Below are 13,111 nucleotides of genomic sequence, written 5' to 3' on the forward strand. Positions count from 1 at the left end.
CAGCTCTGAAATCAAACCCGTCACACCTGAGAGAGCTGGACCTGAGCGAGAATAAACTAGGAAACACAGGAGTGAAGCACTTATGTGCCGTACTGAAGGATTCACACTGTAAACTGGAGAGATTGAGGTCAGTCACGTTCACATACAAGAATCAAAATACTTAAAATCACTTCAACTGTTTAAACTAGAACACATTCACATTATTGTGGCGAGCAGGACGAGGGCGAGGGGTCGTGATTGATAAAGAGAGACACCTGCACAACTCACCGGTCTCGGATCTCTCACATCCCTCTGCCTCGTCCTGCTCGCCACAATTATATTTGTACAAACGTGTGATGTGGTGAAATAAAGATGATCTCTCTTCCTCTGTCTGTTTTATTTGCTGATGAAGATGATGTGACTTTACAGAATAAAGAGTCTCTTATTTTCTTCATTCATTCTCTCTCTCTCTCTCTGTGAGCATGTGCGAGTGAATGGGCAGAGCGAGTGTGAGCGAGCGTTTGGCTGCTGTGAGGTACGAGTGGTCTATACTTCTCTATCTTATTTATTTATTCTTTTTTTTTGGTTAGTTGTTGGGTTTTGTTTTTTGTAGATTTAAGTTGTGAAGTAGGGAAGTGAGTGTTGTGTCAGAAGGGGTGTCGGCTCCCACGTGTTGGGAGCATGGCTACCCCAGGCAGCGGTGAAAGTTTCATTTCTTTGACAAGGCAACATGGTGTAAAAATAGATTCAGGTGCTGGTGTGGAGGGATGCAGTTTAGCGGTGGGAGAAGCGGTCGGACATGAGAATATTGTATCAGCGTCAGCGCTGTTGTTGTATTTGTGAAAATAGTAGATTTAGCAAATAAGCTAGTACAAAGCGGTAAAGTAAAAAAGGTTACTTTATCGAATGTGCCACCATTTATCCCAAATGAAGTGTTGATCGGATTGCTTGCCCGTTGTGGAAAAACAGTCTTACCTATAAAGATGATTCCGATTGGCACTAAGTCTCCTCTCTTAAAACATGTAGTGTCTTTTAGGCGTTATGTTTAAATGATCCTACAAGATAACATTGAGGAACTGGATTTGTCCTTTAATTTTCATCACAAGGATTTTTATTACGTATTTTTTGCCACCACAAACATCATGAAGTGTTTTAATTGTGGTGAAATGGGGCATATGATTTGTCCAGGTAGACAGGATAAGAGTAATGAGAGACCTTCACAGGTTTTGGAAGATGGAAACATAGTAAATGTGGATCAGAATGTCGCTGCGATAGTCGCAGATGATGAGGTGCCTGGACCGAGTTCAGTGATAATAGCGGCGCCGGCAACTGTCACAGCGACAGTGGATGCACAGCGGGCGGATCGTTCTGAGGAGGATGAAGAAATGGTGGTTACTGTGGGTGAAGATAAGGAGGTGGAGAATAGAGACTGTGTGGTAGACACGGTAAGCAAACCTTCTGTTAATCTTGAAAGTGAGATGGAGCCCGAGTCGGACAAGTGTGCTTTTAAAACGCCACTGAAGCGAAGGCTAGAACACATCCTTCAGATCAGAAAGCAAAAAAAGGATTGGCTTGCGATTTAAGCCAAACGGACACAGAAAGTGAAAGTGATTTCTCGGAGTGCAGTGTGGAGTGTAGTTTGCCGCTAAGTGGTTTTTCGAATAGGAGTTATAGTTCGGAATCGGATGACATTAAATCTTTTTTGAAGGCAACTAAGAATGTGAGAAAAGTTCGTATCGAAGAGTTTTTTTTCCTGATGTACTGCAGTTCATTGATAAAGTAAGAATATATAGGAGTGAAGGGTGTTTTAATAATCAAGAAATATATCGTCTGAAGAAAATACTTGCTAAGCTTAATGCCCAACCTGAGTCCAATAGTTGTAATGAAAAATGAAAAACACTTTTTCTTTCCTCATTTATGGCAGAGATATGTATTGCTTCTCTGAATGTGAATGGGGCAAGAGAAGGTAAAAAGCGGTTTGGTCTTTTTGAAACAATTAGACAGAAAAAAGTGAATGTCTTATTTGCTCAAGAGACTCATAGTGATGAGATAAATGAGAGTGACTGGGCAAGAGAGTTTGATGGATTGTCTATTTTAAGTCATTTGAGTTCCACCAGTGGAGGTGTTGCTATTTTATTTTCCAAGAGTTTTGTTCCTTGTTCATATCAAGTTGAAGAGATTTTAAAGGGTAGACTGCTAAAAGTCAGGGCCCAGTTTGAGAATAGTTTTTTTTGTATTTATTTCTGTGTATGTTCCTACCAGAGCAATCGAAAGAATGTGCTTTTTAGATACGTTGAGTCATGTATTAGCAAATTGTAACACAGAGGATGTTTTAATTTTAGTGGGGGATTTTAATTGTACGGAGGACCTAACAGACAGGAATCATGTAGAGCCCCATATGCCATCACGAAAGAGACTTATTGAATTGATGAAGTCCAATGAGATTGCTGATGTGTGGAAAAATTTTCATTTTGGGCAAAGGCAGTATACTTGGACGCATGTTCAAGATAATTTGATATCTCTAGCGAGGTTGGATAGATTCTATGGATATAAACACCAACTTAATTTTTTTAGGGGGTGTTCTATCATCCCAGTTGGTTTTTCTGACCATAGTCTAGTAAAATGTGATGTGACAGTGGGGTCTATTAAGCCAAAAAGTGCTTATTGGCACTTGAATAATAATCTGTTATGTGATCTTTTTTTAGAGGTATTTTTAAAGATTTTTGGATTGATTTTAGATCAAAAAAGTCTTCCTTTCAATCTGTACAGCAGTGGTGGGATTTTGCGAAAACACAAGTGAGACAGTTATGTCAATATTATACCCTTAATGCCACAAGAGAAAGAAAAGGTGCAATTGAAATGTTAGAAAAAGAATTGCAAGAACTTGCTGAAGTCACTGGAGAGTCAACTATTATTAAGAGTTTTAAGGAGAAAAAGAATTTTTTAAATGACCTGTTAGATGTAACTGCACAAGGAGCTCTCGTCAGGTCAAGATTTCAGAATATAGAGTACCTTCTAAATTATTCTTTAATTTAGAGAAGAAAAATGGGCAAAAAAGGTTTATACACACTTTGCGTTCTGAGACTGGAGAAGTTTGTCAGATGCGTTTGAAATCAGAAACAGGGCAGTTAGTTTTTATGGAAAATTATATGAGAGTGAATTAACACCTGATGAAATGCAGGATGAGAGTTTTTTTGAAAATCTGCCTCAAGTATCTGAAGAAGTTAATGCTGATCTTAGTAAAGCTGTCACTTTAGAGGAATTAGAAAAGGCACTTCAAAGTATGGAAGAAGGTAAAGTACCTGGAATAGATGGGCTACCAGTTGAATTTTATAGGACGTTTTGGACAGAGGTGATCCCAGATTTATTGCAGGTAATAAATGAAAGTTTGATTAATGGACAACTACCTTTGAGTTGTAGAAGAAGTGTTCTTACATTATTGCCAAAGAAAGGTGATTTAAATGAGATAAAAGACCCGTGAGCTTGCTGTGTACAGATTACAAATTACTTTCTAAAGTTCTGGCTAGTAGATTAAGCGAAGTTTTAAGTCAAATTATTCATCCCGATCAGACATATTATGTTCCAGGGAGACAAATTTTTCACAATATTTCTTTTATTAGAGATATTTTAGAGATAGGTAAAAACTTAAAACTGGACTTTGGCCTTGTGTCAATTGACCAAGAAAAGGCCTTTGACAGAATAGAGCACTTGTATTTATGGAATGTTTTAACAGCCTTTGGTTTTAGCAATGGTTTTATTTCCTTGATTAAAGTGTTGTACAATGATGTCGAAAGCATTTTAAAAATTAATGGAAATTTGTGTGCCCCTTTCAAAGTGTTTAGAGGTATCAGGCAAGGCTGTGCATTGTCTGGAATGCTGTATACCTTGGCTATAGAGCCTCTTTTAAATAAATTAAGAGCACAAGTGTCTGGAGTACGTGTTCCATGCTGTACAAATGTTTTCAAGTTATCGGCATATGCTGATGACATTGTCATTCTAATTAATGGTCAGAGAGATGTAAATGTGTTGTTGGAGATCTTGAAAGATTTTCAAAAAATTTCTGCCACAAAAGTAAATTGGTCCAAGAGCGAAGCATTTTTGGTTGGAAGTTGGGACAATATGGAACCAACACTTCCAGAAGGATTATCCTGGACCAAAGAAGGCTTACAATATTTGGGAGTGTTTTTAGGGTATGAAATGTTTATGAAAAAGAACTTTGAAGGGATTGTGGAGAAGTTTAAAGGTCGTCTCAACAAATGGAAATTTTTGCTCCGTAAAATGTCATATAAAGGTCGAATGTTGATTATAAATAATTTAATTGCATCTGCTCTATGGCATCGATTTTATTGTGTAGATCCTCCACGAGATTTATTGCTAAGATTACAATCTATTTTAGTTGATTTTTTTTGGGGACAAGATGCATTGGGTGCTAAAAGCCGTTCTGTATTTACCCAAAGAGGAAGGAGGACATGGTTTAATGCATATACAGAGCAGAATAGCAGCCTTTAGGCTTCAGTTTGCCCAAAGGCTGTTGACTGGGCCGGTGGACTCAAACTGGAAACATGCTGCTTGTGTCATTTTGCGAAATTTCAGAGGTCTGGACTTTGAGAGATCTTTGTTTTGGTTGAATCTACAAAAGATGGACTTGTCTAAGTTGCCCATTTTTTATCGGAATCTATTCAAAGTTTGGTAATTGTTCAAGGTGCAGAGACCCAGTTCTATGACCTCTCTGCATTGGCTGCTACAAGAACCGCTGGTTCATGGATCGCGCTTGGACTTGTCAAATGGAAAGACACTCCCTGCAATTTGTGATATTCTTCTTAATGCCGGAGTTTTGACACTTGGACAGTTATTTAAACTGTCTGGACTGGACTTTGAGAATGTCGATGTGGTCGTCAGATAGTTGGGGTTGAAATCGAAACGCATTACAGCCAAATTACTTGGAGAATGGAAGTCAGCACTTACAACGGAAGAAGTGAAATTGCTGGGAGATTTTACTGAAGGGTTAATTACTCCAGATTGCAATGACCCTTTTCCTGATTTGTGTCTGTTGACTGATTTTGAAGATTGTGAAGGTGTTTTTTACAACCTAACTTGTTGATGTTAATGGGTCCTAATCCAGTGTCTGGAAAATTTTTGTACAAAAACTCTGTCAAAACTCTGAATAAGAAATGTTTGCATAAAAGAGTTGATACGCCTTGGCGTTCTGTCCTTCATCTAGGGGAGGATGTCAAGCCGCAATGGCGAGCGTTATACAAGTCACCTTTGCAAAAGAAAGTGGGTGACTTACAGTGGAGGATTCTTCATGGAGCGATTGCAGTGAATGCACTTGTTTCAGTCATAAACCATGAAACTAGCGATGAATGTCCTTTTTGTTTTCAGAAGGAGAACATATTTCATGCTTTTATGCATTGTAACAGGCTTTTACCATTGTTTCAGGTTTTAAAGAGTTTATTTGGTTGTTTTGATGAAACTTTTTCTTTGGAAACGGTCATTTGTGGGTTTAAATATATTCGGAGATGTCGATTTCGTTGTCAATTATTGGATTTTTTACTGGGTCAAGCAAAGAAGGCAAAATATGACACTAGAAAAATAAGAATTGAACGCAATTCAAGTGTTAATTTGCAGAGTGTGTTTCTTAACCAAGTAAAATCCAGAATTTTAATTGATTTTCGGTTTTATAAGGCTATGGGGGATCTTATGTCTTTTGAATTGATTTGGTGTTACAAGGGGGCTCTGTGTGAAATAATTAATGAGAGTTTACAGTTTGCACATATTTTGGAATGAGTTTTATATTTGATATATTGAATGTGGATGTTTCTTTGTACTCTTGTAGGTAGGAATTGAATGTATTAGTATTAGGTTATTTGTAATAAAAGGTGGTTAAAATTCAAATTCAATTCTCTCTCTCTCTGCTAATGTAGGTTAAGCGGCTGTGATATGACAGATGAAGGTTGTTCTGATGTGACTTCAGCTCTGAAATCAAACCCGTCACACCTGAGAGAGCTGGACCTGAGCGGGAATAATCTAGGAAACACAGGAGTGAAGCACTTATGTTTCGTACTGAATGATTCACACTGTAAACTGGAGAGATTGAGGTCAGTCACATTCACATACAAGAATCAAAATACTTAAAATCACTTTAACTGTTTAAACCTCATTTTATCCTTGGGGTCAATGTGACCCCAATCGACTTTTCCGAAGTAAATAAACATGGTTCCCTTAATCTCAGATGCATAAAATTTTGTGACTTTTTCTACATTATCTATCTATACACACAAAAAAACTGGGCTTGATTCGGTTATTCTAAAGGTATGTAAAAAAAAAAAAAATCACACTTAGTACCTTTGGGGTCAATATGACCCCACATTGAAATGAATGAGAAAATCGAAAAAAATGTGTTTTTTATTTTTCATTTGTAAAAAAAAATCACTTAATCCAGAATGAATCAGAAAATTTCTATACCGCAATGAAGTCCTGGTACTAGAGCACAAATTCAATGTGGAACAAATATGATAACATGCACACACACACACGTGTACACGCACATAAACACACACACACCAGTGCGACTACAATAGAAAGCAGTTTTATAGAAATTGGCAAATAAAATCAATAATTCCTGCATAAATCTGAAAATTCTCACACATAAATGAAGGTCTGGTACTAGACCACTAATACAATGTGGAATGAACATTATCACACACTCATGTGCACAGACACAAATACACACAGAGATAGAGGTTTGACTGCAATAGGGAGCATTTTTATAGAAATTGGGAAATAAAATCAATAATTTCTGCATAAATCTAAAAAAATTTCACACACAAATGAAGGTATGGTATGAGAGCACAAATGCAATGAAAATGAAGTGAAAAGAACATGACTACACACATATCACACACACAGAGAGACACACACAAACAAACAGGTGTGACTGCAAAAGAGACCCTTTTTTATTGAAATTGGCAAAAAAAGAAATAATAATAATTTCAGCATGAATCTAGAAATGTTCACATAAAAATGAAGGCCTGGCATTGGAGCAAAAAAACAATGTGGAATGAGCATGATTACACACACACATGCATGTGTGCGCACACAAACACACACAGACACACAGGTGTGTTTACTCTTTACTATTCCTATCCACCTATAGCTGTTTGTTTTTTTGTTTTTATTTACCTTTTAAAAATTAATTTCTTATTCTAAAGTTAATCATTTGATGCATTTTTATTATTGAAATAATATGTAATTGCAATTAAGTATTTTCTTTTATTGGCAACTTATGTGGCATTATTGCAAATTTATTTGGGATTACTGCAAATTTATAAAACATTATTGCAATAACAAGATACTTAAAAATACCTCGAACAACAACAAAAATAATTCTAAACTTTGACAAAATACTGATTTAATGTATTTAAATTTTTAAATATATATTTTCATAACAAAAGCTGTTATAAGAGCAGTAAGTCACATTTAGAGAAATGAATGGATCTTAATGGGGCCTCTGCTGGAAGTATATGGTAATTACATTTTCTGGCTAAAACTATATTATCTACAAAAAAACATCTAACCAGCAGATGGTAGAAATATGCATCAGACACCTAGATCAATATCCAGAAACAACTCATATTTAAATTTGATCATCATTAATGTGTTTTTTTCATAAAAATGTAATATTTCATATTTATGCTAATGCTGTAGTTGAGGAATTCTGCAGTAAATAGGTACAAAAGTACTTCATATCCCCCAAAACACAGCATAAAAATATAGATGAGAAGTAACTGAAGAAAATGATATATAATTTGTATTATTAAAATTAATATTTTTTGTACAATAGCTCTATGCATCTTTGGGGTCTTATAGACCCCAAATGCACTAAGTGTAAACAGGAAACTAAGACCATATGAGGGTTAAACTAGAACACATTCACGTTATTTGGGCGAGCAGGACGAGACTGAGGGTCGTGAGAGAGCGGCACAAGGCCGGTGGCGTGATTGATAATGAGTGACACCTGCGTGACTCACCGGTCTCGTATCTCTCACGTCCCTCTGCCTCGTCCTGCTCGCCACAATTATATTTGTACAAACATTTTCACCTTAGTGTTTTGTGATCTGGTGAAATAAAGATGAAGATCTCTCTTCCTCTGTCTGTTTTATTTGCTGATGAAGATGATGTGACTACAGAATAAAGAGTCTCTTATTTTCTTCATTCTCTCTCTCTCTCTCTCTCTCTCTGTTAATGTAGGTTAAGCTGGTGTGATATGACAGATGAAGGTTGTTCTGATGTGACTTCAGCTCTGAAATCAAACCCGTCACACCTGAGAGAGCTGAACCTGAGTGTGAATAAACTAGGAGACTCTGGAGTGAAAAACCTCAGTGATCTACTGATGAACCCACAATTCAAGCTGGAGAAACTACAGTTAGTGTCATTATACTGTACATCAATTACAGTGTGACTGAAGTTTATTTATTTGAAGACAGCAGGGCTTATGTTTCATTGGTTATAGCAGTGCACTTTCTGGGTTTCCCTGTTGCTCACATTTTTATGTTTTTTATCTAGTTTGTAGAGTGTAGATAGTAATTGTTTAATTCCCAACATATGATACAATGTACTGATTGTGTACACACAGAAATCTGCCTTTTCAACAGAGAATAAAGAAGAGAGACGTCTTTTTAAAAATGAAAGAGAAGAAACAGTGTCTTCCAACGCACAGAACTAGTGTGACTGGGTTTTAAAACAGACTATTGGAAACTAAATGCTGCTGTAGCTCTTCAATAAGATGATCATCATAGATATGAACTATTGTTATTTCTCTGTCTTCAGTCTGTATAGATGCAGTATTACAGAGAAACAGAGTCTCATCCTGACTTCAGCTCTGAAATCAAACCCGTCACACCTGAGAGAGCTGGACCTGAGCGTGAATAAACTAGGAAACTCAGGAGTGAAGCACTTATGTGCCGTACTGAAGGATTCACACTGTAAACTGGAGAGATTGAGGTCAGTCACATTCACATACAAGAATCAAAACGCTTAAAATCACTTCAACTGTTTAAACTAAAACACATTATACTCAATATCTGACAGTGAGTCTGAGTTTACATTATATCTGTGTAAAATTCTTCACATTCAAGATTTGTTTGTAAGATAATCTCTCTTCCTCTGTTTGTGTCTCTCTAGTCTACGGTACTGTGGCATTACAGATGTTTCTTCTTTAACTCAGTCTTTGACAAACTCAAAAGCACTGCAGTTTTTAAAAGAGCTTGATCTGAGAGGCAGTAAGATCGGAGACTCAAAGCAGCGGCTCAGAGACGAGCTACGAGACTCAAACTGTGTCCTGAGGTGAGGAAACATCACTGAGATATTAAAGACATCTTCATTTACCTCTGATATGTGAACAATACTTTAAAACATTCGTGAAAGGAAATTATCATTAAGATTTGTTGCAACAAAGGGTTTGTGTGAGAACATAATGTGAAGTTATTGAAATGTTGAACAAAAAGGAGGAAAGAGAAGAAAAGCTCACTGTCACAGCTTTATACATCAACACCTGCTTTATGAACTGTGTCAGTAGAAGTGAATCATTTGAGTGTGAAACAGACTTGGTCAGATTGTAGGAAACGCTGCACTCCTGCTAAAATCAGTGCAGTTTCAGCTTCAGCTCACAGCGTCCAGCTCACATGAGCAATGTCTCTGTCTCTAGTGTGTTTTTACTGTGACAAGCAACACATCACACTACTCTACACTTACTTTACTCTCAGTTATTTACTAAGAGCCTACAAACATGTTTAAACTAGAGGACAAACGGCTTTAACTAAAGGTTTGTGTTTAACTCAATATAGCATTAGGATTTGCTCGCTGTGGTTTATTCCATACGCCGTACACTCATTAGTTTCTCCTTTACAGAGACTCAATAGGAGTCACACCGACACACACAGACACACATGAACATGATTCAGGCTTTACATCTATTATATTTAAAAACACAAATATCTCTATCCAATATCTTGTGAAGTCAGTAATTAATCTGATTACAGGAATTCAATTTAACCTTTTTTACTCAAAAAACAATAATTGAAATATAATAATTTGCACTTTGTTCCTCTGAACACTGATTGTTTTCTCTTCTTTTCCACTTTACAGTGTAGATGAAGATTGATCATAAAACGTCAGTGGATTTACATCCAGGTTCAAATCTGTGAAACGGAGATGAGAGGAGCAGAAACCATCAGGCGATCCACAGAAGAGTCTCACTGCTGTCTATGAGGAGAAATACATGTGTAAATGTGTTTCATACAGGTGGAAGAGACTCAGACTTCACTATTAAATAAAGCAGCGTGTGTGTTAGCATGCGTATTAGAAACATGTGATATTGAATGATTAATGTTGGTTTATTATTCAGCCAAATGATGGTTTAGTTGTAATTAAAGGTGGAACAGAGGAAGAAGCTCAGATGAGTGTCAGCAGAAATCTTCACTATCAGGCCTGCAAATATAATAATGTTTACACTAAACTCATAATTATTCAAATATTTCTAATCATCAATGTGATTGTCAAGTAAAGTTTACATGAAACTTTTAAACATTTGCATAATCTCTAACATTTTATAAACAGAATATATTTATTGTTTTATTGTATATGAAGTTAGTTAAGTTTGTGTGTGTGTGTGTGTGTGTGTGTGTGTGTTGCTGATGCACAGATGTACAGTATATTGTGTTTGTTCTGTGGATGAAGTCTCTTCTCCTCTACAGACCAACTAAACATTTTGCCCAGTTAACAGCATTTGTGTGTGTTTCACTCGCTCCTCAGATAGCAGACGGATGTGGGCCACTTCAGGCGATGATGCGGCACTGCAGCCCTTCTTATGGCCCCGACAAAATGTGTGTGATCCTGAAGTGGCCCACATGTAAAATGGCAAATATGGCCCAAATATTTTAAATCACATGTGGGTCTTTTAATGCAAAGATGTGGCACTCATGTGTAATCTGAATGTGAGCCTAAAGTGGCCCATATGATAAATAATGAGACAAGCCGGAAACACAGATCCTCGCTCCGTGATTGCACAGCGAGGGATGACGTCTGGAAAAAAAATGCACAAAACCACACTTTCCTCACTTTCCTACTTTGATGTAAACTCTGATCTTGTGCTTCTCTTTCTGTTACTGCTTTAGAGGGGAAGAAGATCTGTTCAGGTGACGGTGCGAATACCTATGTTGGCTATATCTGCTCATTGGTGAAGAACGCCATCCTCATCACGGTTTTATTATATATTCATAATAATTAATAATTGTATATTATTAACTCAGTCATTCATCCATGAATAACACAAACACTTTGTAATTACTTTAAAATGTTCAGAATTCACTTTCAAGAGGCAGAAGTTGTTATTGCTTAGGTTGTTTTTCTCTCGTAAAGAGAATTGTTCTTTAGCGATTAATGAAACTACTTTTTATAAATAAAAAGGGATCACTTGCGCTTCAGCCTAGTTGGTGCTCACAGAACAGGACACAAAAATCTGGGAACGAAACCCAAGATCTAGCTAGGACCAAGGAGCAGGACCGGGGCACACAACATTTTAAATGATTTCCATGCGTCATCTGCAGAGTCAAACAGTCAATAGTCGCGTTTCCACTGCCGGGCCAGAGCCGAGCTGTGCTAGTGCTTGCCAGGGCCAGTCGCGTTTTCACTGTCACTTCCGGGGCTTGATCGGTGCTTAGTCGGGGCCAACGCCCAGGATTTCTAGCCCGTCGAATATGTAAGGTCCACCCATTGGCCCAAAGACGGAATCCAATGGCTGGGCGAAGGGATAATGCGTGTATGTCTTTTCAGCGCTCCAGTGAAGTTAATTTAATTTATTAGAATTTAGTTTCAATATTGCTTTAGCTCCACGCTTAATCTGACTCCAATTTTTACTGATGATCAAGTTTAGATTGTGTTTCTTATTAGAAAATAACCATAACTATTGATTATAATTTAATTTAGATCTTTGATTTGTCTTTGATTTGATGTGTTTCTTACACTTTCAATTATTCGTTCATTATGGACCCGATGGACACAAACCTTGTCAGTTCTGTATTTAGTCAGAGGGTGCAGGGTTAACTAATACTTCTTAAGTCGGTTGCCTACTGCTCACACGTACAAAGAATGTAGTTTATTTTAGCCACTTCCATACAACTTGCTAAATCAGTGATAGACAGAAATCAAAAGGTCTTCAGAGGACGTGCCTACTGCTCCATTCACATCTGTGCCTTTAGTTTGACCTATCCTGCAAGATTTGCGGTAGCACCAGCCTAAAATTTACTAAAATAATGATGTCAGAATACTCCAGAGTAAATCAAGATGTAACATTTATTTGTCAGGATAAAATGTATCATGCCAATTACCCAAGCAATTGACAGCCAATTCAGAAATAGTAAATACATGACATTAATTACTCAAAGATGATTCTAAAAGTAAGCAATGCATTCCTGACAGAGACACACAGTAGTGTGTGAGTGCTTTCCACCGGGAAAACACTGACACAGTACTGTATGGGGGTTTTCCTGGTTAGAGGTTCCCCCAAGACTGCTCTGTTACCTAGCCTTAAATACCCAGACCAGAACAAAAGGGTTGTACCAATAGCTTTCAGAGTTTGTTTTGGGTCAATTCCTATACCCCAAGGGGTAACACCTGGTCTCGGGGGAGAGGGGAGATATTTTGAAAAGACATCACCCATGGAGAAGAACAGGATTCTCCTAAGTTCTCAATCTTTCTCCTATTTCCAATGATTGTAATAAAATTAGAACCTTAGATTAGTTTGTGAACCTTAGATTCACAAACAAAAGAACAATAAACACCTATCACCCAAATCTTTATTCAGCCTTTGTTTTACCCTTTCTCGTGACCAAAGTGGTTGTGCCTGAGCTTGGGGGATTAAGCCAATGGTTATCCACAATCTTTATTGGGGCATCTCCCACAACAGAAGAACAGGCGTTGTTTTCTTGTTCTGCCTGTTCTGCTGCTGTAGGAATTAAACAATTTTACCACTCGCGCCAGAAGTATTTATTTTGCCCTTGCATAACACAGCTGGAGGCAGGAGGTTTGTGAGATTTGTGAGGTTTGTGAGTCAAGAACCACAAAATGGGGGGTG

The 13,111-nt window shown here is 37.4% G+C and overlaps 1 protein-coding gene across 1 annotated transcript; it reads left to right on the top strand.

The window, feature by feature from the left end:
- Positions 1–134: 134 nt before the first annotated feature.
- Positions 135–12,830, top strand: LOC148981350 (uncharacterized). Its single transcript, XM_089130897.1, has 6 exons — positions 135–514; positions 5,904–6,077; positions 8,230–8,403; positions 8,809–8,982; positions 9,163–9,324; positions 10,126–12,830. Exons 1-6 carry the CDS (start codon positions 474–476, stop codon positions 10,139–10,141), a joined length of 741 nt encoding a protein of 246 aa, XP_088987023.1. The 5' UTR covers positions 135–473; the 3' UTR covers positions 10,142–12,830.
- Positions 12,831–13,111: the final 281 nt, after the last annotated feature.

Source organism: Pimephales promelas, chromosome 5, assembly GCF_988280905.1.
Source record: "Pimephales promelas chromosome 5, fPimPro1.hap1.1, whole genome shotgun sequence".
Taxonomy (NCBI): Eukaryota; Metazoa; Chordata; class Actinopteri; order Cypriniformes; family Leuciscidae; genus Pimephales; species Pimephales promelas.

Bases quoted from the DNA above. Each gene is read 5' to 3' on its own strand.
- LOC148981350 (XM_089130897.1), top strand. From the start codon at position 474: ATGGGCAGAGCGAGTGTGAGCGAGCGTTTGGCTGCTGTGAG. The intron at 6,078-8,229 runs GTCAGTCACATT...CTGTTAATGTAG, and splicing joins TGTAAACTGGAGAGATTGAG to GTTAAGCTGGTGTGATATGA. The intron at 8,983-9,162 runs GTCAGTCACATT...GTGTCTCTCTAG, and splicing joins TGTAAACTGGAGAGATTGAG to TCTACGGTACTGTGGCATTA.